This window comes from Stereum hirsutum, assembly GCF_000264905.1.
Source record: "Stereum hirsutum FP-91666 SS1 unplaced genomic scaffold STEHIscaffold_10, whole genome shotgun sequence".
Taxonomy (NCBI): domain Eukaryota; kingdom Fungi; phylum Basidiomycota; class Agaricomycetes; order Russulales; family Stereaceae; genus Stereum; species Stereum hirsutum.
The window spans coordinates 1,274,474-1,297,634 of NW_006763140.1; the positions used below are offsets into that span (position 1 = coordinate 1,274,474).

Genomic DNA, 23,161 nt, shown 5'->3' on the forward strand with positions numbered 1-23,161 from the left:
TGCTTCATCTTGAGCGTCGGGTGATACCGTTTCAACTCTGACTTTACAACCATCAACAGGATGTGATATGTGGTCGAGTCGGAGTCGAATAATGATCGTTCCAGCTATGGATGATCCACGGCAAAGAGTCCACAGGCAGTGCAGATTATCCGCGAATCACGGTGCATTTGCCTCATACTTACCGATAACCCTGGTCTAAACTCTGAGCATGGGAAGCTTTAGTGATATGGCGGAGAACAAAAGATAGTTCGTGACAAGCAATCTCCTTTGGAATTGACCCGGATGGACAAGGCTAGGAGGAAGCACGGACTTGAGGCCTAGTCTGGTTCAATGATCTCAGAGTGCCATGAATGAGCTGAGATATTTTTGCAGAAAGAGGGTGATGCACCATTTAGCAGAACGACCGTTTGCACTTGTTTGATGATGACTCAATGACAGAGCTGCGAGAATAAGCCATTGAGACGAGCGTAACCTGGATCTATTTCAAGTACTGTAAGTAGCACTCGATAGGCGCGCTCAATGCGTCGTGAGTAATCCTGCGGCTGTGTTAATTAGTCTGCAAACAGAGAGTGTTTCTGTCGGACAGATGATCAGTGGCAGCTTGAATCAGTGATTCAGCTTGGTATGTGAAGCTTCGAGAAATTGGCATGAGTTCAGAGGGTAGACAGAGTGAGCAACAGTGCGCGAAGTAAATTAGTAGATTTCCTTCGTCGCAACTATGAAGAACAGCAAAACGTCCTGAGTGGTAAGTATTCGCGAGGAACTTGATCAATGAATTTCCCGCCATGAGATACTTACTACTCGCCGAACCGAGTTTTGAGGATGTATGAAGTCCATCCACAGAATGAGGATCGCTCCAGGGGCTGAGGCCTGAAGGTTCGCATCAAGTATCAGCCATTGTCAAAAAAAATACGGGTCCGGCACACTGTCAAAAGCATGATGCGGAGTGTTGGGTGAGTGGCGAGTTTTCGGTTTCATCGCCCTGAGGACCCAACAACCTGCACAAGGACGAATTCGAAGATAATGAGACCTGTACCTAAATCTATCAAATGTCTGTCAGACAGCGGAAACGTTGGTCGAACTAGTATTGTAAGAGGATGGGCCTGAGCGATAGGGACTTCTGATTTATCATGGTCACAGTACATTGCTCATCGTAATAAGCCCATTCAGAACCGATCCTAAATGCTACCCCGATGATGCTCGGACAGTAAGTATACGAGCCTCAAGGAGTATTTGATGAGCTGACCGGAATAAGATCATTCGCCACTGAAAGACTCACTTGAAAGACCACAACGCAAGTATGCATAGATCTGCTAGTCATCGCCGCGGTACCAGTCGGTAATCAGACTTGTTGTGAGCCCATAGGACGAATGGTTGGTGCTACAGGAAGCTCGGAGGGGTGGGCCATTAGAGGCGTATGCCATGGTGAAGGCGTTTGATTGTGAGGAGTCTCGAAAGGTTACCGTCTTTAGGAACAGCATCTGATATGAGACAGAAAGTTCGGATATTTTCGGTGTCAACCTTCGCTGAGTTCATTTGGCGTAAAGCCGTGGCATCACCCAAACGCAACTCCATAGTAAAAGCGCAAAACTGCCAGCCGCCGTCTGAAGTTTGAAACACATTGGCGAAGATTTGAGCGTACCGTAAGCGATGCGCAAGAAGTGAAAATGATGCAGGATACGATGTGGCCGAGTCTGCGCGTGCTGTGGGTATGCTATGCAAGCACTGGAAAGCATCACAGCAGCGAAAAACAACGTCCAGATGTGGATATTTCACGGCCCTGTTTGGTCCTGTTTGTCACGGTGTGGCGTTGATTTCCTAACTTCAAATCTTTCTGCTTTACGTCGACGTCGACATTTGGTGATGTCTATGTTTCCATCTTGGTATCTCTGTCCAGCCATACACCATTGAAAGACCTCCGGCGGGTATAACGGTCGGAGCTCGAACGACGCCTCGGCAGCCTCAACTCGGTGTGAGGTCATGGTTTCGGAATGTTTCACCATTGGCGGGGTCAGGATGCTTCGACATAGATGAATCCAAACGTCGGGAGCTGCAGGTCTGGAGAATTAGAATACTTGAGAAGGTAATTTTCGGCCGGATCATAGCATTGCTGGAAGTCCTTACTCGCCGGCCGGATCTCTGAATCTTGCAATCTGTCGTAATGGCAAGCACCTCTCATCTTTCTCAGGGCACGCTGATGTTTCCTCTTGCCGTGATCACCATTTTGTTGGAGTGCCCAATTCGTGAGCGCGGTGGACTCATATATAGGGGATGTGTTTTGTCATGCCTCCTTTTGTTGCTTTATATCCCCCCGTTCCGACTACCTTTCACCTACCCTCATACTCTTCTCGAAACCAACATGACCATCCTCCACACCGTCGAGCCTCGCGTGAATGGCTTTCCCAAGAATCCTCCCTCCAAGCTCCTGTACAAGGAAGCCCTTCCAGCTGTGCCCGTCTCATTCACCCAAGTTCGTCCCGGACTGGAGCCAGCACAGCTGATGAGGAAGTTCGTCAAGCAATACAACGAACTTCAGAACTACAAGTACGTCGTTCATGAATGGCCTTCAACCCTCCTCGTAGCTTATCATACCCCTGTCTTGCTGCAGGAACGGAGACAATATCACGCTTGATGGTCATTCACTATCTATCTCCGCTGTGGTTGCTGTGGCACGTTGTCACGCCACCGTCACGTTGAGCGACGCCACTAGTGTCAAAGACCGAGTCCAGAAGTCTCGCAAGGTAGTGGAAGACAAGGTCGCTGGCGAGATGAGTGTATATGGTGTTAGTACGGGCTTCGGCGGTAGCGGTCCGTTATCCTTTTTTTGTCTCTCAAGTAACAAAATACTAATATTAGTACGCCTCTTTCAGCTGACACCCGTACGGCCAACACACTTGCTTTGGGTAGCGCCCTGCTCCAACACCAACATGCAGGTGTCCTCCCGTCATCGACATCGTCTCCTCTCCCCGTGCTTCCTCTATCAGACCCTCTCACGTCGACCAGCATGCCCGAATCATGGGTCAGAGGAGCTCTTCTCATCCGCATGAACTCCTTGATCCGTGGTCACTCGGGCGTGCGGTTCGAGTTAATTGAGAAAATGTCTGAGTTCCTGCAAGCAAACATCATTCCAATGATACCTCTCCGCGGTTCCATCTCTGCTTCAGGCGGTACGTTGGCTACACCTTTCGGTTCACTACGAGGACGAGCTAACGCTTACCTTTCATTCCGTGTGTTCTGTCAGATTTGCAACCTCTATCGTACATCGCTGGTGCAATTTCAGGTAACCCGTCGATTAGGTGTTTCGATGGACCCGCAATGTTCGGCGCACGTCAGATAGTTTCCTCCCGTGACGCACTCGCTAAACACGGCATCGAGCCTATCAATCTCGCCGCCAAGGAGCATCTCGGAATCCTCAACGGAACCGCATTTTCTGCCTCTGTCGCGGCTCTTGCTTTGAACGATGCGGTCCATATGGGCATGCTCGCGCAGGTTTGCACTGCGATGGGGACAGAGGCTCTTCTCGGCGTGCGAGGGAATTATCATCCCTTCATCTCTGAAACTGCTCGCCCACACCCTGGACAGGTCAGTGTTACCCAATAGCGGACTTCATCTTGAGGCTGATCACTTCATATTATAGATTGAGGTATCCCATACTATTTGGGACCTCCTGGAAGGCAGCAAGCTCGCTCTCACTCACGAAACTGAAGTCACTATCGAAGAAGACGACGGTGAATTGCGTCAGGACCGCTACCCTCTGCGTACTACGCCCCAGTTCCTTGGGCCACAAATCGAGGACTTGTTGTCCTCGCTCGAGACGATCACATTGGAGTGCAACTCGAGTAAGTAGTTCACGCACAACGTCCCCTTCGCATCTTTCTTATGAATATTTTTTGCACAATCCTTAGCCACCGACAATCCGCTCTTCGACGGTGAGACAGGAGAGGTGCACCACGGCGGAAACTTCCAGGCTATGGCAGTCACCAACGTGATGGAGAAGACCCGCCTTTCCCTCCACCACATCGGCAAGCTTATGTTCGCTCAGGCCACGGAGCTCATCAACCCCATGATGAACCGCGGTTTGCCTTCATGCCTTGCTGCCACCGATCCCTCTCTCAACTACCATGCAAAGGGCCTTGATATCGCTTCTGCGTCCTACGTCAGCGAGCTTGGTTACCTCGCCAACCCAGTTTCTACACATATCCAATCTGCAGAGATGCACAACCAGGCGGTCAAGTGAGCTGTCCCTATCAACCTCGATAAGCACCAACGTTGACGATAATGAACTACAGCTCTCTTGCTCTTATATCGGGGCGAGCGACGATCACCGCGCTTGAGGTCCTTTCGCTTTTAATTTCGACCTACCTCTACCTTCTCTGTCAAGGTTTGTGCTCTTGAGTTGAGTTTCTTTGGCGTCTTTGACCTAATACCTTTTTTTCAATTTAGCCTTGGATATTCGTGCTCTCCAGCTCGACTTCCGTAGAGGATTGACGCAGATCGTTGAAGAGGAGGTACAATCCCACTTTGGCGCGCAGTTGGCCTCCTCCGACATCTCGTCGATGCGTAAGCAGCTTGTCGCCAGCGTATACAAGACTCTCGACGCGACCAGCTCTGTCGATGCTCCCGCGCGGATGGAGAAAGTTGCCGCAGCTTCCTCTTCAGCTCTAGTAGACCATTTCGTCACAGTGGATGCCTCCGCACTCTCTGCGCTTCCAGCCTATCGCGAAGCTGTCGCTCGTCGTGCCACGTTTCTGATCAACGAGCTCCGCGATGACTACTTGTCCGGGAAGAAGGGCCCGGCACCGGCTAGCGCGTACTTGCACAAGACGCGTCCGGTGTATGAGTTTGTCCGTATTGGGCTCGGTGTCAGGATGCATGGTTCGGAGAACCAAAATGTATTCGCGAACGGGCTCGGCGTTGAGGAGGTAACGATTGGTCAGAATGTGTCGCTGATTCATGAGGTACGTTGCTTTTTTGTTCATATATATTTGGTATGCCTCGTATTTACTCTTTCCTTGTCTAGGCTATCCGAGATGGCAAGATGCAAGGGGTCGTCGCAGGGTTGTTTGCTTGATTATCGTTGCTCGTGCTCCTCCGAACATCATTTCCATATCATCTTGAATCTTGTAGAATTATTCGTTCAATATTTCCTTCCTTTTCTCTTCTCGACCTGAACCAAATTTTACTCTCTATCTCCTGTAGAAATTGGATCGTTCATCAGTATCGACACAGACCTTTTCATTACTTTCCTCTACTGTACCTCCATGTTTCCTTATTCACATCGTCTCGACTTTCGAATGACCATGGAATCTCAGCTGTGCCTTGTGACTATTCGCACACTGTCCCTGAGTAGTTCTTGAAAGCGAGGGCGGCATTGGCATCGCCGGCTGTTTCTTAGATTCCGTCCCTCTCCGTTGCAAGTCTCAGATGTCTGAACTAATTTTCTAACCGATGGGCCGACCTTCCTTCCTGCCCTTATTTAGGGTGAGACTACATCGAGCCTTGCAGGCCCATCTCTGCACCATGAATAAAGTGCGCCTCCCTGTAATACGAGCATTTACACGAGACCACACCTACGCAACCTTCATGTCTTGCACCTCCGTCCTTCCTTCCTCTCGTTGTGGCTCCGACATCGAGCTCAATCAGGACAAACATGTCAATAGTGCCGAGTCTTATGCTGGTGTGTTTTTACCATTCACGACATGTCAGACCCTAACTGACGGAGTACTTTCCTCAGAACAACCTTTCGTCACATCCTTCATATACGACGGACATGGCCGTCCCAATCGCCACGGCCCATCAGCGTTCGACCCGTCCGCCACCCTATCATCGCTCCTCGAAGCTCAAGTCCCCCCTCTGCTACCTGGGCTTCCCACCGACGAGGATCCCACATCCGACGACTCACCTCTCATCTACGGATTCCCCGCCCACTGGTTCGGCGTCACTTCCAGTGATGCGAATCCTGTCATCACGCCCAACGGCGGTGACAATCCAATCATCACCATAACCGCTCCAGAGTCTTACTCTTCCGTCGAGACCATCTCCTCTCCGAAACCTACACCTTTCGGTATTGATTCGTCCTGGATGTCGTGCTCTGAAGCTTCTACGGGCTATGGCAGTCCGAGTCTGCGCTATTCCACTAGTAGCTCTTGGCTTGATAACGACGAGAAGTTCTTTCCGAGACCAATTAGAGAGGTGAAGCCGGGTCGGAGCAGAATTATATGGAAGGGTATTGGCCGTGAGGTGGATGCAGACTGTCTTCGTGCAGGATTTTGAGTGTTTGATTCTGATTGGTGATTGAGATGAGACGGACAGTTGAATCAAATGTTGTGTGCTATAGAGTCAGTCTCAGATGTGGGCCTTGAACTGAATTCAAACTCCACCATGATTTAGGCATTCGTATCGTGCCTTTCTGTTTGAAAACTGGTGGTACAACAAATCACAACGGCGACTTCATACCAAAATATCTCGCTCGTACGAGCCTGGCCCGTTGGACCCAATCACCTACACCGTTTGTTCCTGCCCAACCACTCGTGTCCACAGAAGATTTTTCTCTAGGATCGTTTGCTTCATTTCCAGCAATTCATCAACGTCCCACTGTAAGGGAAAATGGGAGACCAGTCATCGTACTGATACGAACTATGCACGATGAATGAGCAAACAGCGACTCACCGTCGCACTGCTAAATCTTCCTCTTAGAAACTCAACACGATCGCCTTGGGTAGCCAGCCATAAACAATACCCGGCAGAAAGCTCAGGTTTGTCAGTTAGTGTGGCGAATGTGTTGGTCGGCATGGAGTCTCGTGCGAGGGTAGTCATGATGGCTCCTACAAGTAATGAGACACATGTCGGTGAGTATGGGTGATCTTGAAGCCGAGAATGTATGATGGAGCGAACCTGGGTGGTAAGCAAACACTCGAATACCCTGATTTTCGTACTCGAAGTGTAGAAACTCTGTGAAGCGATTGATGGCGCTTTTGCTCGACCCATAGGACGAGAAACCGAGTCGTGTATTTCCCGACGCGACGGAGGACGTGTTGATGATGGTCTGCACGACATGATGAGTCTGCTGAGTCGTTGATGCTACACAGGTGAGAGTTACCAGATTGGGACGAGATGAAACGGAGAGAGCCCGTCGTATGGCTTCGCGTGATACAGTGTAAGTACCTTTCACATTGACCTTGCAGTTTACGGTAATGTTTAGTCCTTCACTTGACACATACATTGGGATGACTTACCTCGAAAGTCTTCCACCAATCTTCGCAAGCTGATTCGTGCGGTTTTGCTTCAGCGTTCATGCGACCGGCGTTATTGACGAGTACTATACAAACAAGTTGATCAGTAAACGGGAGGGAAAGTCCCCCGGGTAGAACTTCAAGGACGTATCAAATTACATACCATCAACCGATCCTGCCTCATCGAACGCTTTCGCCATTTGGTCCTCGCTCGTGATGTCTGCTTTCACAATGTCCACCCGCCTATCATCATCTAATCCTGCAAGACTCGCAATCGACGTCTTCACCTCCTTCAGCTCTTCCTCCTCCAGAGACACGAGTGTTATCTTTGTCGCACCAGCCTGAGCAAATGCCAGTGCTTGAGCACGGCCAATGCCTCGACCAGCACCGGTTATCAGAACGGAGAGACCTTTAGCAGAGCCATGTAGCGCTTTCAAAGGTGAGATCGCATCGTAGATGTCACCACGCTTCGTGGGCGTGAGGTGCATTGGTGGTTTTCCGGGAGGCATATCGATCAACTAGTTGTCAGCGAGGAAACAGAGAGGGCTGAGTGGTGTCGCGACGAGAGAAGTGAGGATGTTCAGATCCAGACTGAATAGCAATCCAACGTATTTTCGACCGTTTAAGTATGGACGAGTAGCTGATTATGAAGACGCAGAAAAGGCTCTGCTAAGCTCGACAGGGTTCGGAAAGATGTGGGTCGGTATTCGTTTTCACAGGCTTCCATACGCCCAGGAGGGGTCGACTGGAAGTCTAGTATGAACCGCAAACGACCAAATGAGTATACCTACTATGGGAAATCGACACCGCTATCTTGGACTGTGTTGTCTACCAGATTGCGGATTTAGATACAAGTAAGCAGCACTTTGTATACTGTGGTGCTGGTGGAATCGATAGATGAAGTCTAGGATAGTCACGGTCATGTCGCCGACTCGGAGAGCAGGGTGCAGAGAGAACAAGTTTGGTTCAGGAAGTGTGGCGGCGATGACGATGACAACAACGGCATCGGCTGTAGCCGAGTGCCACTCATCGACTCTACCGCACTGCACGGTCCTTCGCCACAGAGCACATCCTATTCCCGACATCCATAGTCCATCATTTAACCTACCTTCTTAATCCCTCTCATGCCGAGCAAACTTCATCTCAAACGAACTCCAGCAGAACAGGCGGCTCATGACCTGCGCAAAGCCCGCAAAGCTGCCCGTCGCGCGAAGAAACACTCACATTCCCCTTCTTCTTCCCACCGCCATCGCAAATCCTCAAAACCATATTACAACGAAGCCCCGCCAGACGCAGAAGACGACACCGATGATGCCTATGGACCTCCACCACCACCGAAGCCCAAAGCCGGTCCATCGAACTACACTTATGAATTTGACTTTGACGACCCACCAGGGCCTATGGATATGGGTATAGACGAGGAAGAGATTCGCGCACGAGTGGAAGAAGAACGGTTTCGAGAGAAGATGTTTGGTGCTTTTCAGGACGACGAGAGATTAGATGCTGTGGAGGCCAACATGAATGACTATGCGCATGTGCCGAGGCGGTGGAGAGAAGATGCGGTGAGCACAGGGAAGAGGGCGTATGCAGGGGGAGCGAGTGGCTTAGATAAAGTGCTTTGGGACAGCGCTGATCCAGCAACTATGGACGAGGAGGAGTATGCGGAGTGGATAAGGGCTGGAATGTGGAGGTGAGTTTCCCCCACAGTCGTTCGGTTTCTCTTGTGCGGCAGTGTAATCTGAATATGGGCAGTTTCTGGACTCCAGAATACCATTTCCATCTACTCTACCTGCATCTATAATATACTCACAACATATGTACCACCCCCACAGGAAAAAGAACGCAGCTACCATTGAGGCCCAAGCAGCTGCTGCTGCCCGTCAAGAAGCCCTCAAAGCCGAAGCAGCCCGTCAAGAACGCGAAGCCGAAGCCATTCGCCATCGTAGACGTAGAGAACGTCAACACCGACGAGAGCAGGATGCAAGAGGCGACTACGAACGTCGATGGCTTGAACTCTTGCTTCCTTCCAATGCTAGTGCCACCGCCACATCTACCCCAACCCTCCTAGGGTTCTCCGACATCCCCTGGCCCATTCTTCACGGTAAACTACTAGGCGTCGAAGATCTCACATCAGAGGCTATCTCGTCGTTCTTATTCCCCGTGACATTCGACGACGAAGACTCGGCGTCAAGAGCAAGTAAGAAGAAGGAAAAACTCAGGGAGACGATGTTGAAGTTTCATCCTGACAAGTTTGAAGGGAGGATCATGAAGAGGGTTAGGGAGGAGGAGAAAGAGAAGGTCAGAGAGGGTGTGAGTGCGGTGGTCAGAGCAACAAGCGCTTTGATGCAGACGTCGAGTGGAGGGTAAATTGATTCGGAGGGTCGGTGTGGCTTTCTGGCCGATGGACTGGGGCTTAGTAGAGATGATGGTTTGCTTTGTCCTGTGTCTCGTAGCTGTATTATAATCTCGTCTTGTGTCTATTCGTATACCCCAGTGTATCTTCTGCTGTACTGCGTGTCGCACTATGATCACGTTTTGATCCATACTCACTGTATACCAATGACCTTCGAGCTCAATCCACCGACAAACCACAGTCGCATAGCTAGCCAAATGCCCATTACGCCAGAGAGAGAAAGAAACCGTCCAATTCCTGCCTCGGACCACAACGCAGTCTACAAATCATAGTCCCCGTCACCACTTCTCAAGATCCTGATCTATCCCATGAAAAGGTTCAAACCGTAAGTATATCCTACGCCCACTTCTGGAAGTTCAAGACATGTTCTCTGTGGCGCCCGAGCACCTTATCGTCGGTTCCCATACTGAGCCTTCCGGCCCCAGTCGAAAGGGACGTAGCGGTATTTGATCATGTGTCTGAAAATTGGCGAAACGATGGTCAATATCATAAATTCGAGGCGTCGTGAAGAGAGTAGAATGAGGATGAGGATGATTACGAGGAGCGGGTGAATGTGGGCATCACAGGGCAAGGGAAGATAAGAGTAGAGACTGTAGACGTACTGCAGTTGTCTCCTCATTGTGAGGACGAAAAGAACGCAGAAGTACAGGACGAGGATGGGCCAGTAAACGGGAACGTCCATTACGGTGAAGAAGGTGAGGACGAGGGAGATGACCGTGGCTCTCGTGGTTGATAGCCTATAAATTCATATAAAGTTGTGAGCACTCGAGGATTTAAATAAGAAGGTTGTGTGGCTCTGGATAGAAGAGGGAAAGTCGTGGTCGTAGCGTTTGGCTCTCTATATAAGCCTAGAATAGCCTGTAGCGTGAGCGCTAAACGCCACCAACACGTATTCACCTCAAACCCAACCCAATTGACGTGGCCCGACCGATACCAATGTGCATTACACAAAGGTCGGCCCGCCTCATCACATAGGACCATGCTAACCGACAGATAGAAAAGACGCACCAAAATTGCCACTCAGGCAATCTCCTCACGAACGGACGAAACTCGTCATCCCGCGAGCTCGGAAGGGGCGACCTCTGTTCCTCAGATCCTCCCTCTTCAATCTCGTCCGCCAAGAGATCGTCTTGAATGGAAGGGTCGAATTTTGGTTGCAGGAAGGCGAGGAGAAGGTTCAGAATATAGATAGCATGGGCATCTAGGAGAGCGGAGGGAGGGCAAGGTTATGGTGCGCTGAGTGTACGTGTGTTAAGACGGACGTACAGCATACTGCGCGAAGGTGATGGGGTTACAGAAAGTGAGTACGAAGATTCAAAGCATTAAATATGGGAAGACGTACTGATATACCACTACATCGTACACATTCCGACGCACGTCCAAAGGATAACGAGTAGCAAGTCAGAACTTTTCCATCCTCCCGACCAACTCGTGAGCGCATGTAGAACGGCACTCACCCCCTGCGCAAAAACAATCCGCAGTTCAAAGAGAATAGTTACACCCAACGTCCCGAGCCATCTGTACATAACATGGGGTGTCGCCCGGTCGAGGTATGATTGATATAATCGTTGGGCCTTGTGGATATATTGTTGCGCGGCTTGTACAGGAGCGGGCACGCCTTCAGAGGGTTCCGAGTTCATCATGACTTCGCGCCAATACCGTCCGAGAGCAAAATGGGCAGGCTGTAACCTGCTGATGCCGACAGTAGGAGAAAATAAAGAGAAAAGGGCGAGAAGAAGGAGCTAAAGTACGCGAAGACTGGAAGGGGTATGCACACAGCGGCGAAACGAATGAAGTTCGAACGTGGCAGTGCACCTAGATATTCTCAACATTTATTTTCCGACCTTGTCTTGCTTGATCGGGGTTGTCAAATCGCCTTCAAAGATATTCTGGGCTCAGACTCAGCGCTCTTGGTCCACTCATTGCCACAAGGCCGTGTACGAATACGAGTACAAGTGAAGTACATGGAATCGATGGCTCCTCAGTTATCGTTCTGTTCATCTTGACCTTGACCGAACTCGATTGAACAACCTCTCCCTTTCCAAATCAATCTCACAGACATGGAGGGAATACACAGAGCAAACCTAGGAAGGCGAGTCTGACTTGACGATCTCGCTATTTCTTGACATTGACGCTGGCAAAAGAGACACGTCGACAAAGCTAGTCGAAGCGATGGACAAGCTGGCTGAACAGCAGAGCAAGACGCTGGAACAGCAGCGCAGAATGGTCGGTACGTGACGGCCTCATACTTGTGGCACTTAACATCAATTGACAACGGACGTCTTTTTTCTTATGCTCCAGAATTTTTGAAGCGCATGGACGATAGACAACAGGAACAAGGCAAGTCATCATCGGGCAGAGCTAGGAATGTCGCCTTAGCGTATTCTCCTCGCAAATAGATCCGTCCAGAAAGCCGATCCTCGAAGTCCCTGCGAGCAGCTCTAGTGCTTGGACTCCACTCCTGAACTCGACCATGCAGAATTCCATCAAGCCTGACGTAGACCGGTGGAGAAGTACTCTGGATACTCTACTGATCTTTGTACGTCGTTCTAATCTAATCGATGTACATCTAACTTATACCACAATATAGATCGCCCTTTTCTCGGCCGTCGTCACTTCCTTCCTCATTCAGGCCACTACGGGGCTCTCACAGGAATCAGGCGACCGCACAAACGAGCTTGTGTCTAACCTCACAGACGTTATCATCCAGCTCAGTGGAGTTGATAGCTCTCTATTGAGCCTACCATTACCGGTTGCATTCGAACCTGACCCTGGTTCTGTGCGTCTGAATGTCTATTGGTCACTGTCCCTCATTGTGAGCGTGAGTCGTTATTTTGATCGACTCCGACTTCTACAGATCACTGATGTCAATTCTAGCTTTGTATCGCTTCTCTAGCTGTCGTAGGGAGGAGCTATCTCGAGTCCCTCACCCGATTCCACCACACGCAAGCGCACGAGATGCTTGTCGAGGTCTACAATCGATGGACTCAGGCTAATCGTCTTCTCAGGCCCGTTGTCGACGCATTACCCCACTTCTTAGTTCTCGCCGTTGGCCTATTCATCATAGGCCTGCTAGACAGTTTGCTCTCGAGCTCTCTCTCGATATCTCCCGTCTCTGTGCCAATTCTTGGAGCTGCAGTCTCGTCCTCGCTCCTTGTGGGCCTCTCAGGTACTATCATTGTCTTCTCTGTTGTTCACGGATGCATCTATCCCTCGATGTCGCCCTTTCAGTCCCTATTGTCGTCATTCATCAACACTAGGGCACAATTCGTCTCAGTTCCCTTCTGGGCACCAGGTCATCTATTAGATGTGACGACCAGCTGGTCATTGGTAGGGACCTTCACGGGGTTTTACAAGCATATTGTATCGTCTATGGCAATAGGCTTGTCACGTATTCGCACGTGGACCACTACCCGTTCTCCTATGACGTTTCTCGATGCAACAGATCCTTTTCCCCATGATGCCGACGTCTCTGGGTCCTCTACTGTCGTTCAAGATGCCCAGGTAGACTTTTTAGCAGACGACGTTGAACTGATCTTACCGGCCACCATCGAGATATATCACAAAACGCTCATCCACACGCACGATGATGACTCCGTCGATTGTGCTACAGCCGCTTTGTGGGATACCGTCCGTCCTTCGCTACCTGGGTGGAAAGATACTCCCTTGCAATCAAAGCGGAGTGTGATAGAGACCCTCATATATTTGCTTTCACCTGAATGTAGTCGCCGAGCAAATCTAACAGCCGCATTGACAGTGATCAGAATCGAAGGTATGTGGTCTCTCAGACTATATCATTCCATCAAATAAAACTAATGTGATTGGACATCCTGCCAACGGTTTTTAGATTCCGAGAGCTCATGGGAATTGCTAGAGGACGATCGATATGCTCTTGCTATTGCCCTCTACCGTGCCGCTGTGCGTGACCGTCTCACACTCTCCGGCAGTATCGCTCGGGAAGTGCTCTGGACATCAGCATTCATGCAGGCTCTGGTGTGTCTTCTGGTATTCGAGCACTCGCGTCAAGCGCGGAAGAACGTACCTTGTATCGCTCTACTCTTTGCTTCTCACCGATGTTTCAAATCTGCGGCGTCCTCTGCTCGAATCGCAAACCTGCTGAATTCAGTGAGGTCGGAGGCTATGATCATACTCATTGAATGCATACGTGCAGAGCCATTCGGATTGGAATACAGTGCGCCAGAATATGCTGACACATATCGCGATGCCATTGATGATCTCTTCACGTCCTTGGCTCCTCTGGCCAACCATCCCTTCCTCCAGAATGCCTTCGGCATTGCCGAGTTGGTTGATTTCTGGTGTTGTGAGGCAAATAAAGACGGCCAAGATGTTCTGCTGCACGTCTTTCATTGGCTGTGTCGCAATGGATGTGATGCCTTCTTGTGGGTGATACGTGACCCTGGGCGCATAGATCGAATCCGAAAAGACAGTTGGCGGTATCTCAAACCTTTGGCAGGTGCCATAGCTCAGTTCCAAGTAGGCTCAAGGAGTCCCGACGAATACATGAGCGATTCGTGGATCGTCCATACAATTGTGAATCTAGTGACAACTCTCATCAAGGACATTGACCGACATAGCCTCATCAGTATGCTGAGAGTCGTCACCCAGTATCCAGGAGCCTCGCTATACCTTGATGATTCGATCTGGACTCCTCTTTGTGCTGCGTTGTTTATAGACACGAAACCGGACCCGGAGAGCGGCGTCTTTGGGCGCATTCACATTGTGGACACCTTAGTCTTCACCCCTCCACCCAGACCTTCAATTCTGACAGGCGGTGGTAAGTCATGCTCCTCTGTTTACACCAGTATTGGAAGTATTAACAATAAACTCGGGCTTAGGGAGTGTTGCAGAGTCTGTCGCGGAACAATCCTATATCACTGTCTCCCCTCCTTCAGATCATTCGATCATCTGGGAAGAGGATATCCCTCAGGCTGTACCGGAAGATTCTGAGGCAGACGCGGACGTTGTTGAACGAATTCCTACCCGCCCTTCATCGGTTGCTACATCGCCTACACCCTATCCTCATCCGATCCGCTTCGGGCGCACAAGATCACGGCGGATGACTAGTCAATCGTACTTTCCAGCAGACAAGCGTTCTATTGGACCCAGCAGTGACATCGGCTCCAGAGTCCCTGGTCTCTCCCCTAGACCGGCGCCAATCACACCCGCTGCGGAGTCTTCCGCTTCTCATATGGCTATGGAGATGGTGTGAGTGAAGAAGATGTAAGCCGTGGAAGTTATGGGGGGTGGTACGATGGTGAAGGACTCGTAACGCGGAAACCTGATTCCTTATGTACGTCCGTGTGGTGAGTCTACGACAGTTATATGCGTTGACGTGCTACCACGGTTCATCTTTCGATTTGGTTTAAATACAGAATGCCGATCCTTGCTGTCTTTCTTAAAAAAAACTTTGACTTCATGTTTCCAAGACCGTACCTGGCTCTCGAGGAAATTAGAGAGAACAATATGAGATGTGTAAGGAATATATCTGTTTCTCGTCTATTCTCACAACGGCGCTCTTCGTCTCTCCAAGTTTCCATTACGAGACGAGGCTCTTTCAATTTTAGATGAAGAAACATACCGCTGAGGAATCCGACTCAATTCGGGCTCAATAAAGACGTCAACCATGAGCGCTGGAAGTGATGGGCCAGGGCACATCAGCCTCGTGCTTGGTAGGTCACCTTCTCATGCTGATTAGCGCCAACTCACCATTGGACTTTGCCAAGGCTGTCCGGACGATTTACAGTCTATTATTATGTTCTGCCTGGGCACATCACCTCCTGTTTCCCTTGCTCTTAGCCGCTCTCGCTCGCCGATCTGTTCGATCTGATCGTTACTTTCTTCATCGCTCTTTCCGTCCTCCCCTCACCTTCATTTCGTGCCGCTCTGCACTGGGTGCAGACGAAGAGTCTCTGCTCTCTCCTTGTTAACTGCTCTTGAGCAGTAATAGGCCGCTTCGATGTCAGTATACGTGATTGTCGACGATGCTGACTCAAACATCAATTATTCGCCGGTGGTGACTCACGATAGTGGTGCTACGACCTCGGCGGAAGCTGAGAGCAATGGCTGGTTCGTCGGTGGAGCTGGAGCGTTGAACGAGTTTCTCGTAGACACATCTGGCACCGGGAAGGCCTCTTCGACGATGAGCTACCAATTCACAGGAAACTCCATCTCGGTCTTTGGCACTACACCAGGCTTGAACGAGGGCAACTCGTACACCAGCACTGACGTCTCGTTCAGTATTGACGGAAGCGTCATCTCCAACAATACATACCTCGTCCCACCTGCCACCCGTCGTCATATCCCCTTCTTCGTCTCTCCAGATCTCTCCTCCTCTTCCTCAAACACGCACACGCTCGAAATCGAAGTAATCAGCGCTGCCTCGACGACCAATCAGTCCAATTTTCTCATAGACTACTTCATCTACAACGCAACGGTCAACTCGACGATACCATCACCGGAGAAACAGACTAGCTGGGTGTTCGTGGACGACCAGAGTGAATACCTGGATTATTCGCAGGGAGGAAACGGCTGGAGTGGGAATGTGATCAATTTCCCAGGGACGGGGGATTTCAACCTAACGGATGCCGCTTTCAATTCAAGTGTAATGGGGCCGACGAGTTCATCCTCGACAGTCACGCTTAACTTCACGGGTACGTCCTATCCCTATTCTCCGCGTCTCACTCGATTCTCCGATAACACTCGTACTAATAGCTGTACAATTCATTCATAGGTGTCTCAACGATCCGAGCGTACGCCATGCTCATAGCCAATACCAGTTCCGGTTCACTCGGCTCCTATACCCTCGACGGCTCCCCATCTCAACTCATCACTCCATCCTCGGGCTCGGCATATCCTATATACAACTTCGAAATTCTCACCGCAACACCTTCCTCGGGCGACTCACACACGTTGGAGATCCAGGCCAAAGACGCCAACGCGTTTTACTTGGATTATGTGTTGTTGCAGACAGGGAATGCTTTTGTGACGGAGTTGGCTACAACCTCTGGGTCGGGGTCAGGTTCGAGTGGCGGGACTGGAAATGGCGGAAGTAGTGGCGGTGGGGGTGGATCCACCGGAAGCGATAATGGCGATGGCGGTTCGAGTGGAACGAACGTCGGCGCAATTGCTGGTGGCGTTGTTGGTGGTGTGGTGGCCCTCGCCGCCATAGGCCTGGCAATCTTCTTTTGGCTGCGACGAAGGCGAGACAAGAATGGATATGCGTCGAAGGGCAGGTTTGATGTGGCTGCCGAGGATCGCTATGCTCCCACAGAAGGGTATGGTGATGTTCATGGGTATCAGGATGGTGAGGGGCAGGGGCAGGGTATGCCGATGGGGATGTACCAGCGACAGCGGGCCCAGTCGAACTATACCATCACCGCTACGCCCTTCCTCCCCAACCTGTCCCCGAGCACACTCTCATTCTTACCAAGCCCTTCCACCTCTGCCGATCCCATCGACCCCAACATACCTTCAGCCGACAACTCGGGCTACATCTCCGCCTCCAACGCTATCTCTTCTCAATCCCGAAAACTCGACATGTATACTCATATTACAGGACCCGTCCCTGCCACTGCTTCATCATCCGTCCTTCCACCTAACACGCACATCGCAGACCGACCACGATCAGGATCTGAGGTCTCGTCGTCTGCTGTAGGTGCTTCGTTAGGCGCGTCAACGGGTATCGGGTCAACGCCGGTGCTATTAGAGAGGGATAGTGGATTGAGAGGGTTTGAAGAACCGGTGAGGTTACCGCCGCAGTATACCCCGGAGTGAGGACGCTTTTCTTTCGTTTTCTTTTGTATCGCATTCCCTTTGGCGTTGGGTGGGAAATCTGGTGGACTTTGACGCTGTTGGTGCGGTTTGGACACGATATATTGGCCGTACATCTATCTTTACTTGGAATCAGACATATCCTTATTTATCCTATATTTTCGTGCTCGACCCTTGGAAGAGACACATTGCCTCTCGGAAACTTGCGAGTCGGACTATGATCGCAAGCACAAAGTGTAGAGACGCGCCATTGAACATCCCTCCATTACAACTACTGTCAACAACAATTACCCGGGAAGTACTCAGGCTAGTCGACGTCGGTATCCTTGTCCAGGATGAGCGGAGACATAGAAAAGGTCACATCGTCTATACCTTGCATTACCATTACGGCGGTCCGCCTGCCAGCCGAACGATCCTGTGACCATGACCTCGATAATGGGCAGGATAATGTGATTCTGTCTGCGAAATGCATCTCTATACTTCGTATCATCACCACCATCGTTGACGACGAGTAAGATGAGTACCAAGCCCGCCGCGGTGCCACCCATTGTCCAGCACATTTTATCACATGTACCATCTCCCCCACCATCACGAGCCCGCGCCAAACCACTCTTCGTAGCGATTCAAGGCCCTCAAGGATCCGGCAAGACATTTCTCACAGAGCACGTCGCTTCTTCGCTCGCTCAGGATGCTGGGCTACGCGTAGCCACGCTCTCCATTGACGATCTCTACTTGCCTCACGATGGACTAGCCGCACTCGCCACTTCACATCCGAACAACCCACTTCTGCGAGGGCGTGGACAACCTGGAACTCATGACATACAGCTCGGGCTACGAACTTTGACCGCGCTCGAGAACATCAATGACCCTGCGTCTACGTCAACGCTGAAGCTTCCCAGCTTTGACAAGAGCCAATTCAACGGAGAGGGCGATAGGGTTCCAGAGGCGGATTGGAGGACGGTGGATGGCCCGATCGATGTCGTCCTCTTTGAAGGATGGTGTGTTGGGTTTTGCCCGAAGAGCGAAGACGATATTAGGAAACGGCTAGCGGAGAACATCAAGGGTCTAGAGGAAGGTCCGCTAAGACTAGATCTGGGGGAGGTTGGTGTAGGTGAGGAACAGGTTCTGGAGGTGAACGAGATTCTGGCGAGCTATGTCAAATGGTGGGAAATGTTTGATATCTTTGTGAAGGTACGATGTCTCCGACTCTAACGATACTCAATTACAAACACCGTCCTCTCCTGTCTCGTTGTATAGATCTCACCTCTCGACTCTCATCCATACGTCCATATCTACAAGTGGCGTCTACAGCAAGAACACGCCATGAAGGCACGAAATGGCGGGAAAGGCATGACGGACGAGCAAGTCAAGGTCTTTATAGATCGTTATATCCCGGGTTATCACTTCTTCGGCGATAGCATCACTGTTGGAGGGACGAACCCACGGTCGGCAGAGCCTGTTCGTCCGCGGTGGTTGAGGAGTAAACAGGCCGAAGGAGACGAGGAGCAGAGAGGTGGAAGACTGTTAACGGTTGTGATCGGAGAGGATAGAGAAGTTGTGGAGGTGAAGACCATGTAGAGAGTACTAGAAGACGTTCGTTGTGAGTCAACACTCCCAGTTACTCGCGGCACCGTCTGTGATCAGTGCCCTAGCCAAATAGCCCGGCGTCACCTTCGACGGTCTCATAAATATTTCCTCCAACTATACACTACCTTCTCTGTGATGTACAGTATCTCCCAATTCCATGGTCATGCTCGCAATCAGGTTAACAGGCGAGATATGTAAGCATTACGATCAGGTTGATTTGGGCGTAATACAGCCTGGAACAGTGGAAAGTTTTCGATGCTTAGGGGTAGCTAGGCCCAAGTCCGGAGCTCTTCCTTATCCAGGCCGATCCTTGTATTGAGCTTGAAGGCTGAACTCAGGAGCCGGGCACGATGACAAGAAGGAAAGTATTGTGTAGAATTCAAGTTCACATTACGGAGCTCTATTATTACGAATAATACATGCGCGCAAACTCCTCCTTCGAATACCTCTACGAATCTCCGATAATATCACAGACAAGGAGCACGAGGAAATTGACTCACCTAAGCGTCTGTTGGCTTCGCTCAGAGGATCGGACTCTGAGGTACTAGGGCCCCCGGACCACGACAAGGTCGACGCCATACCAGGGGAGGGCTCAAGCTGAAGACTTGAGACAAGCACGGAGAGAAAGAGATAGAGATGGCCCAAGGGTGTCAAGATAAAAGCGAGAGCGAAAAGATGAAAGCGAGAGCGTAAGGGTGAGAAGCAGATGTTGCCTAAGCTTGAGAGCAAGGGTGATGATGGGTGGGTGGGTAGGTGGGCGAAGAGAGTAACACATCTGTGAGAAAAAACTGCACGAGACGCGTCAGAAAGGACATGTTAATCGAAGCGTCAATCCACTCACCTGTTAGTAGGCGTTTGTTGGCTTCCCTCAGAGGATCGGACTCTGAGGTACTAGAGCCCCTGGACCACGACAAGGTCAACGCCGTACCAGGGGGCCGGTCTTGAAGCTCTTGAAGCCCGGTGTCGATGTCGTGTTTGATGCGTTGTCAGTGTTGGTGTCGGTGTCGGTGTCGTCGGTGGTGTCGCCTAGCTCCAGGAGGACCAGCTCCATCCCCAGCGACATAGAAGACAAGCCTCGCACGAGAGCCAGCAGAACAAGAGACGACGAGAACCAGCAGACCCAGAAACCCAGCATACCCAGAGACCCATCGGGTCAAGACGCCCCAGAGGTGACCGCCGTCGGGTGTTGATGTCGTGCTTGATTGAGGTCGTCGATCGGAATCGTCGTCGTACTCGACTGTTGTGATCAGAGCGTCGATCATCTTGAGCTTACCAGACACACGCTCACACATCTGGAAGAAGACTGCAGAAGGTCCGTCAGAAGATACGCGCGCCGCATCGATTAACACCACGAGAAGGACGACGCCATACCAGTGGAGGGGCTCAAGCTGAAGACTTGAGACAAGGACAGAGGGAAAAATGTCGAGACGGCCCAAGGGTGTCGCTGTAGAGGAGATATTATACGAAGCGGAGAGAACAGAGAAAAGTGAGAGTGTAAGGGAGAGAAGCAGATGTCGCCTAAGCTTGAGATCAAGCACGATGATGAGTGGGCGGGCGGGCGGGCGGGCGAAGAGAGTAACACACCTGTAGAAAAAGAACTGCACGAGACGCGTCAGAATTGACATGCGAAGCGAGGTACCAAACCACTCACCTGTTAGTAGGCGTTTGTTGGCTTCCCTCAGAGGATCGGACTCTGAGGTACTAGAGCCCCTGGACCACGACAAGGTCAACGCCATACCAAGGGACCGGTATTGAAGCTCTTGAAGCCCGGCGTCGATATCGTGTTGATGTCACTGTCGTCGTTGATGTCGCGTAGCTCTGGCAAGACTAGCCCCCGGATCACGACAAGGTCGACTCCACACGAGTGGAGGGGCTCAAGCTGAATACTTGAGACAAGCATAGAGATGGCCCAAGGGTGTCGCCGTAGAGAAGAGTAAAGATAAAGTGAGTGAGCGAAAAGATAAAAGCGAGAGCGAAAGGGAGAGAAAGCGTAGATTGCCTGAGCTTCAGAGCAAGGACGACGATGGGTGAGTGGGTGGACGAAGAGAGTGACAGCTGAGGAAGAGGTCGTCTGAGCTTCACAGTGTTGCCCAAGCAGAAGTGTTGCCACAGGCCGCGTCGCGAGAGCGCCGACCCAGTGACTGAGGAACCTTACGATACTCACACCTGTAAAAGCTTTATGAAGAGGCCAGGAGGTAAGAAAAACTCACAGGTCAGTATAGTACCTATACTGCGAGCGTCTGTTAGTTGCCCCTAGAGGATCGGACTCCGGGGTACTAAAGCCCCTGGACCACGACAAGGTCGACGCTCTCCCAGGGGAGGCTCGGTTGAAGACGATGATGTCGAAAATCAGAGCGTCGAGCATCTTGAACTTGAGGTCTGCTTACTCTCACATACACACACATCTGTAAGAAAAAAGAGAATGTCAGCGCAGTCATGATGTTCGCGTCAAAGAATAACAGACTCACATATTTAGATACGTTTCGCGTAGCGTCTGTCAGTTTCGTGTCGGACATCGGCCGTACAATCACACGCCTGTAAGTGAATCCAGAGGAAATCAGCAATATAGTATGAAGAGGAAACGTACCTTGTGAGCGTCTGTTAGTTTCCCACAGAGGATCGGACTCTGTGGTACTAAAGCCCCTGGACCACGGCAAGGTCGACGCTCTCCCAGGGGAGGGGCTCAAGCTGAAGACTTGAGACAAGCATAGAGAGATGAATATAGAGATGGCCCAAGGAAGAGTAAAGAGGACAGCGAGAGAGGAGAGGAAAGCGAGAGCGCAAAGAGGAAAGCGAGAGCGTAAAGAGGAAAGCGAGAGTGAAAAGATGAGAGCTAAAGCGAAAGAGTGAGAACGAAGATGCCCTGTAGGAGAATCTAGAGGAAATCAGCGACATGATTTCAAGTAGGAAACGTACCTTGCGAGCGTCTGTTAGTTTCCCCCAGAGGATCGGACTCTGGGGTACTAAAGCCCCTGGACCACGGCAAGGTCTACGCTCTCCCAGGGGACCGGTCTTGAAGCTCGTTGGAGCTCGGTGTCGAAGTCGTGCTTGATCTCGCTCGTGAGGTCGATGTCGATGTCGTACTTGAGCTCGGTCGTGAGCGATGTCGATGTCGTACTTGAGCTCGGTCGTGAGGTCGATTTCGATGTCGCCTAGCCCTAGAAAGACCAGCCCAAGCCCAGCAACATAGAGACCAAGCCCGCGAGACCCAGCAGACGAATAGAGCAGCCAGACTCGGCCCAAGATGCCCCAGAAGCCCAGCCCAAAATACCCCAGAGACCGCCGCCGGTTGTTGACGTCGTGCTTGAATGGAGTCGTCGACCGGACTCGTCGTCGTGCCCGAGTGTTGACGGTCAGGGCGTCGATCGTCTTGAGCTTCGTAGCTGAAATAAAACTGAACAGAACGAGTCAGAAGAAATATGAGGATTGAAGCACGAACCCACTCACCTGTGAGTAAGCGTCAGTTGGCTTCGCTCAGAGGAACGGACTCCGAGGTACTAGAGCCCCTGGACCACGGCAAGGTCGACGCTCTCCCAGGAGAGGCTCGGTTGACGACGATGATGCCGGTAATCAGAGCGTCGAGCGTCTTGCACTTGAGGTCTTCTTACTCACACGCACACATCTGAAGGAAACTAAAGAGACTGTCAGCGAAGTGATGCTCACATCGAAGAAGAAGACTCACCAAACATTAATATTACCGCGGTCGTACAATCACACGCCTGTAAGAGAATCTAGAGAACATCAGCGACAAATTATCAAGCAGGAAACGTACCTTGCGAGCGTCGGTTAGTTTCACCCAGAGGATCGGACTCTGGGGTACTAAAGCCCCTGGACCACGACAAGGTCGACGCTCTCCCAGGGGAGGCTCGGTTGACGACGATGATGCCGGTAATCAGAGCGTCGAGCGTCTTGCACTTGAGGTCGTCTTACTCACATGCACACATCTGAAGGAAACTAAAGACACTGTCAGCGAAGTCGTGACGCTCATATCGAAGAAAAGACTCACCGAAACATTAATATATTACCGTGGTCGCACAACCACATGCCTGTCATCGAATCTAGAGGAAATCAGCGACGTAGGATTAAGAAAGAAACATACCTTGCGAGCGTCTGTTAGCTTTCCCTCCGAGAGGTACTA

The 23,161-nt window shown here is 50.9% G+C and overlaps 9 protein-coding genes across 9 annotated transcripts; 6 read left to right on the forward strand and 3 right to left on the reverse strand.

The window, feature by feature from the left end:
• Positions 1-2,500: 2,500 nt before the first annotated feature.
• Positions 2,501-5,071, forward strand: STEHIDRAFT_61084 (phenylalanine ammonia-lyase; the record flags this gene model as incomplete). Its single annotated transcript, XM_007305734.1, has 9 exons — positions 2,501-2,544; positions 2,609-2,808; positions 2,871-3,167; positions 3,242-3,582; positions 3,638-3,839; positions 3,906-4,233; positions 4,290-4,381; positions 4,444-4,958; positions 5,021-5,071. 9 exons carry the CDS (start codon positions 2,501-2,503, stop codon positions 5,069-5,071), a joined length of 2,070 nt encoding a protein of 689 aa, XP_007305796.1.
• Positions 5,072-5,583: 512 nt separating this feature from the next.
• STEHIDRAFT_158732 (uncharacterized protein) lies at positions 5,584-6,273 on the forward strand (the record flags this gene model as incomplete). The annotated part of the gene is made up of 2 exons (XM_007306089.1): positions 5,584-5,677; positions 5,735-6,273. 2 exons carry the CDS (start codon positions 5,584-5,586, stop codon positions 6,271-6,273), a joined length of 633 nt encoding a protein of 210 aa, XP_007306151.1.
• Positions 6,274-6,501: 228 nt separating this feature from the next.
• STEHIDRAFT_60189 (NAD-P-binding protein) lies at positions 6,502-7,720 on the reverse strand (the record flags this gene model as incomplete). The annotated part of the gene is made up of 6 exons (XM_007305671.1): positions 6,502-6,594; positions 6,670-6,824; positions 6,895-7,063; positions 7,121-7,177; positions 7,236-7,318; positions 7,396-7,720. The coding sequence occupies 6 exons, from the start codon at positions 7,718-7,720 to the stop codon at positions 6,502-6,504; spliced, it is 882 nt and encodes a 293-aa protein (XP_007305733.1).
• A 636-nt stretch (positions 7,721-8,356) lies between these two features.
• On the forward strand, positions 8,357-9,719 carry STEHIDRAFT_148267 (uncharacterized protein; the record flags this gene model as incomplete). Its single annotated transcript, XM_007306090.1, has 2 exons — positions 8,357-8,922; positions 9,065-9,719. The coding sequence occupies 2 exons, from the start codon at positions 8,357-8,359 to the stop codon at positions 9,597-9,599; spliced, it is 1,101 nt and encodes a 366-aa protein (XP_007306152.1). The 3' UTR covers positions 9,600-9,719.
• A 79-nt stretch (positions 9,720-9,798) lies between these two features.
• STEHIDRAFT_169868 (retrieval of early ER protein Rer1) lies at positions 9,799-11,416 on the reverse strand. The gene is made up of 6 exons (XM_007306091.1): positions 11,103-11,416; positions 10,988-10,997; positions 10,912-10,917; positions 10,654-10,846; positions 10,248-10,382; positions 9,799-10,103 (listed from the first exon to the last, which is right to left on the reverse strand). Exons 1-6 carry the CDS (start codon positions 11,286-11,288, stop codon positions 10,034-10,036), a joined length of 600 nt encoding a protein of 199 aa, XP_007306153.1. The 5' UTR covers positions 11,289-11,416; the 3' UTR covers positions 9,799-10,033.
• A 702-nt stretch (positions 11,417-12,118) lies between these two features.
• STEHIDRAFT_60264 (uncharacterized protein) lies at positions 12,119-12,541 on the forward strand (the record flags this gene model as incomplete). Its single annotated transcript, XM_007305678.1, has 2 exons — positions 12,119-12,184; positions 12,236-12,541. The coding sequence occupies 2 exons, from the start codon at positions 12,119-12,121 to the stop codon at positions 12,539-12,541; spliced, it is 372 nt and encodes a 123-aa protein (XP_007305740.1).
• Positions 12,542-15,503: 2,962 nt separating this feature from the next.
• Positions 15,504-17,628, forward strand: STEHIDRAFT_148269 (uncharacterized protein). The gene is made up of 2 exons (XM_007306092.1): positions 15,504-16,316; positions 16,397-17,628. Exons 1-2 carry the CDS (start codon positions 15,623-15,625, stop codon positions 17,437-17,439), a joined length of 1,737 nt encoding a protein of 578 aa, XP_007306154.1. The 5' UTR covers positions 15,504-15,622; the 3' UTR covers positions 17,440-17,628.
• A 324-nt stretch (positions 17,629-17,952) lies between these two features.
• On the forward strand, positions 17,953-19,194 carry STEHIDRAFT_100010 (P-loop containing nucleoside triphosphate hydrolase protein; the record flags this gene model as incomplete). The annotated part of the gene is made up of 2 exons (XM_007306093.1): positions 17,953-18,627; positions 18,694-19,194. 2 exons carry the CDS (start codon positions 17,953-17,955, stop codon positions 19,012-19,014), a joined length of 996 nt encoding a protein of 331 aa, XP_007306155.1. The 3' UTR covers positions 19,015-19,194.
• A 745-nt stretch (positions 19,195-19,939) lies between these two features.
• STEHIDRAFT_158738 (uncharacterized protein) lies at positions 19,940-23,076 on the reverse strand (the record flags this gene model as incomplete). Its single annotated transcript, XM_007306094.1, has 15 exons — positions 19,940-20,049; positions 20,105-20,546; positions 20,608-20,621; positions 20,675-20,733; positions 21,421-21,428; positions 21,492-21,558; positions 21,940-21,950; positions 22,017-22,175; positions 22,241-22,417; positions 22,463-22,470; positions 22,522-22,626; positions 22,706-22,742; positions 22,796-22,851; positions 22,958-22,977; positions 23,030-23,076. 15 exons carry the CDS (start codon positions 23,074-23,076, stop codon positions 19,940-19,942), a joined length of 1,320 nt encoding a protein of 439 aa, XP_007306156.1.
• Between the last annotated feature and the right edge of the window lie 85 nt (positions 23,077-23,161).

Bases quoted from the DNA above. Each gene is read 5' to 3' on its own strand.
- STEHIDRAFT_169868 (XM_007306091.1), bottom strand. From the start codon at position 11,288: ATGATGAACTCGGAACCCTCTGAAGGCGTGCCCGCTCCTGTACAAGCC. The intron at 10,383-10,653 runs GTGCGTCTTTTC...ATGAATTTATAG, and splicing joins TTGCCTGAGTGGCAATTTTG to GCTATCAACCACGAGAGCCA. The intron at 10,104-10,247 runs GTACGTCTACAG...GCCAATTTTCAG, and splicing joins ACAATGAGGAGACAACTGCA to ACACATGATCAAATACCGCT.
- STEHIDRAFT_148269 (XM_007306092.1), top strand. From the start codon at position 15,623: ATGTCAGTATACGTGATTGTCGACGATGCTGACTCAAACATCAATTAT. The intron at 16,317-16,396 runs GTACGTCCTATC...ATTCATTCATAG, and splicing joins AGTCACGCTTAACTTCACGG to GTGTCTCAACGATCCGAGCG.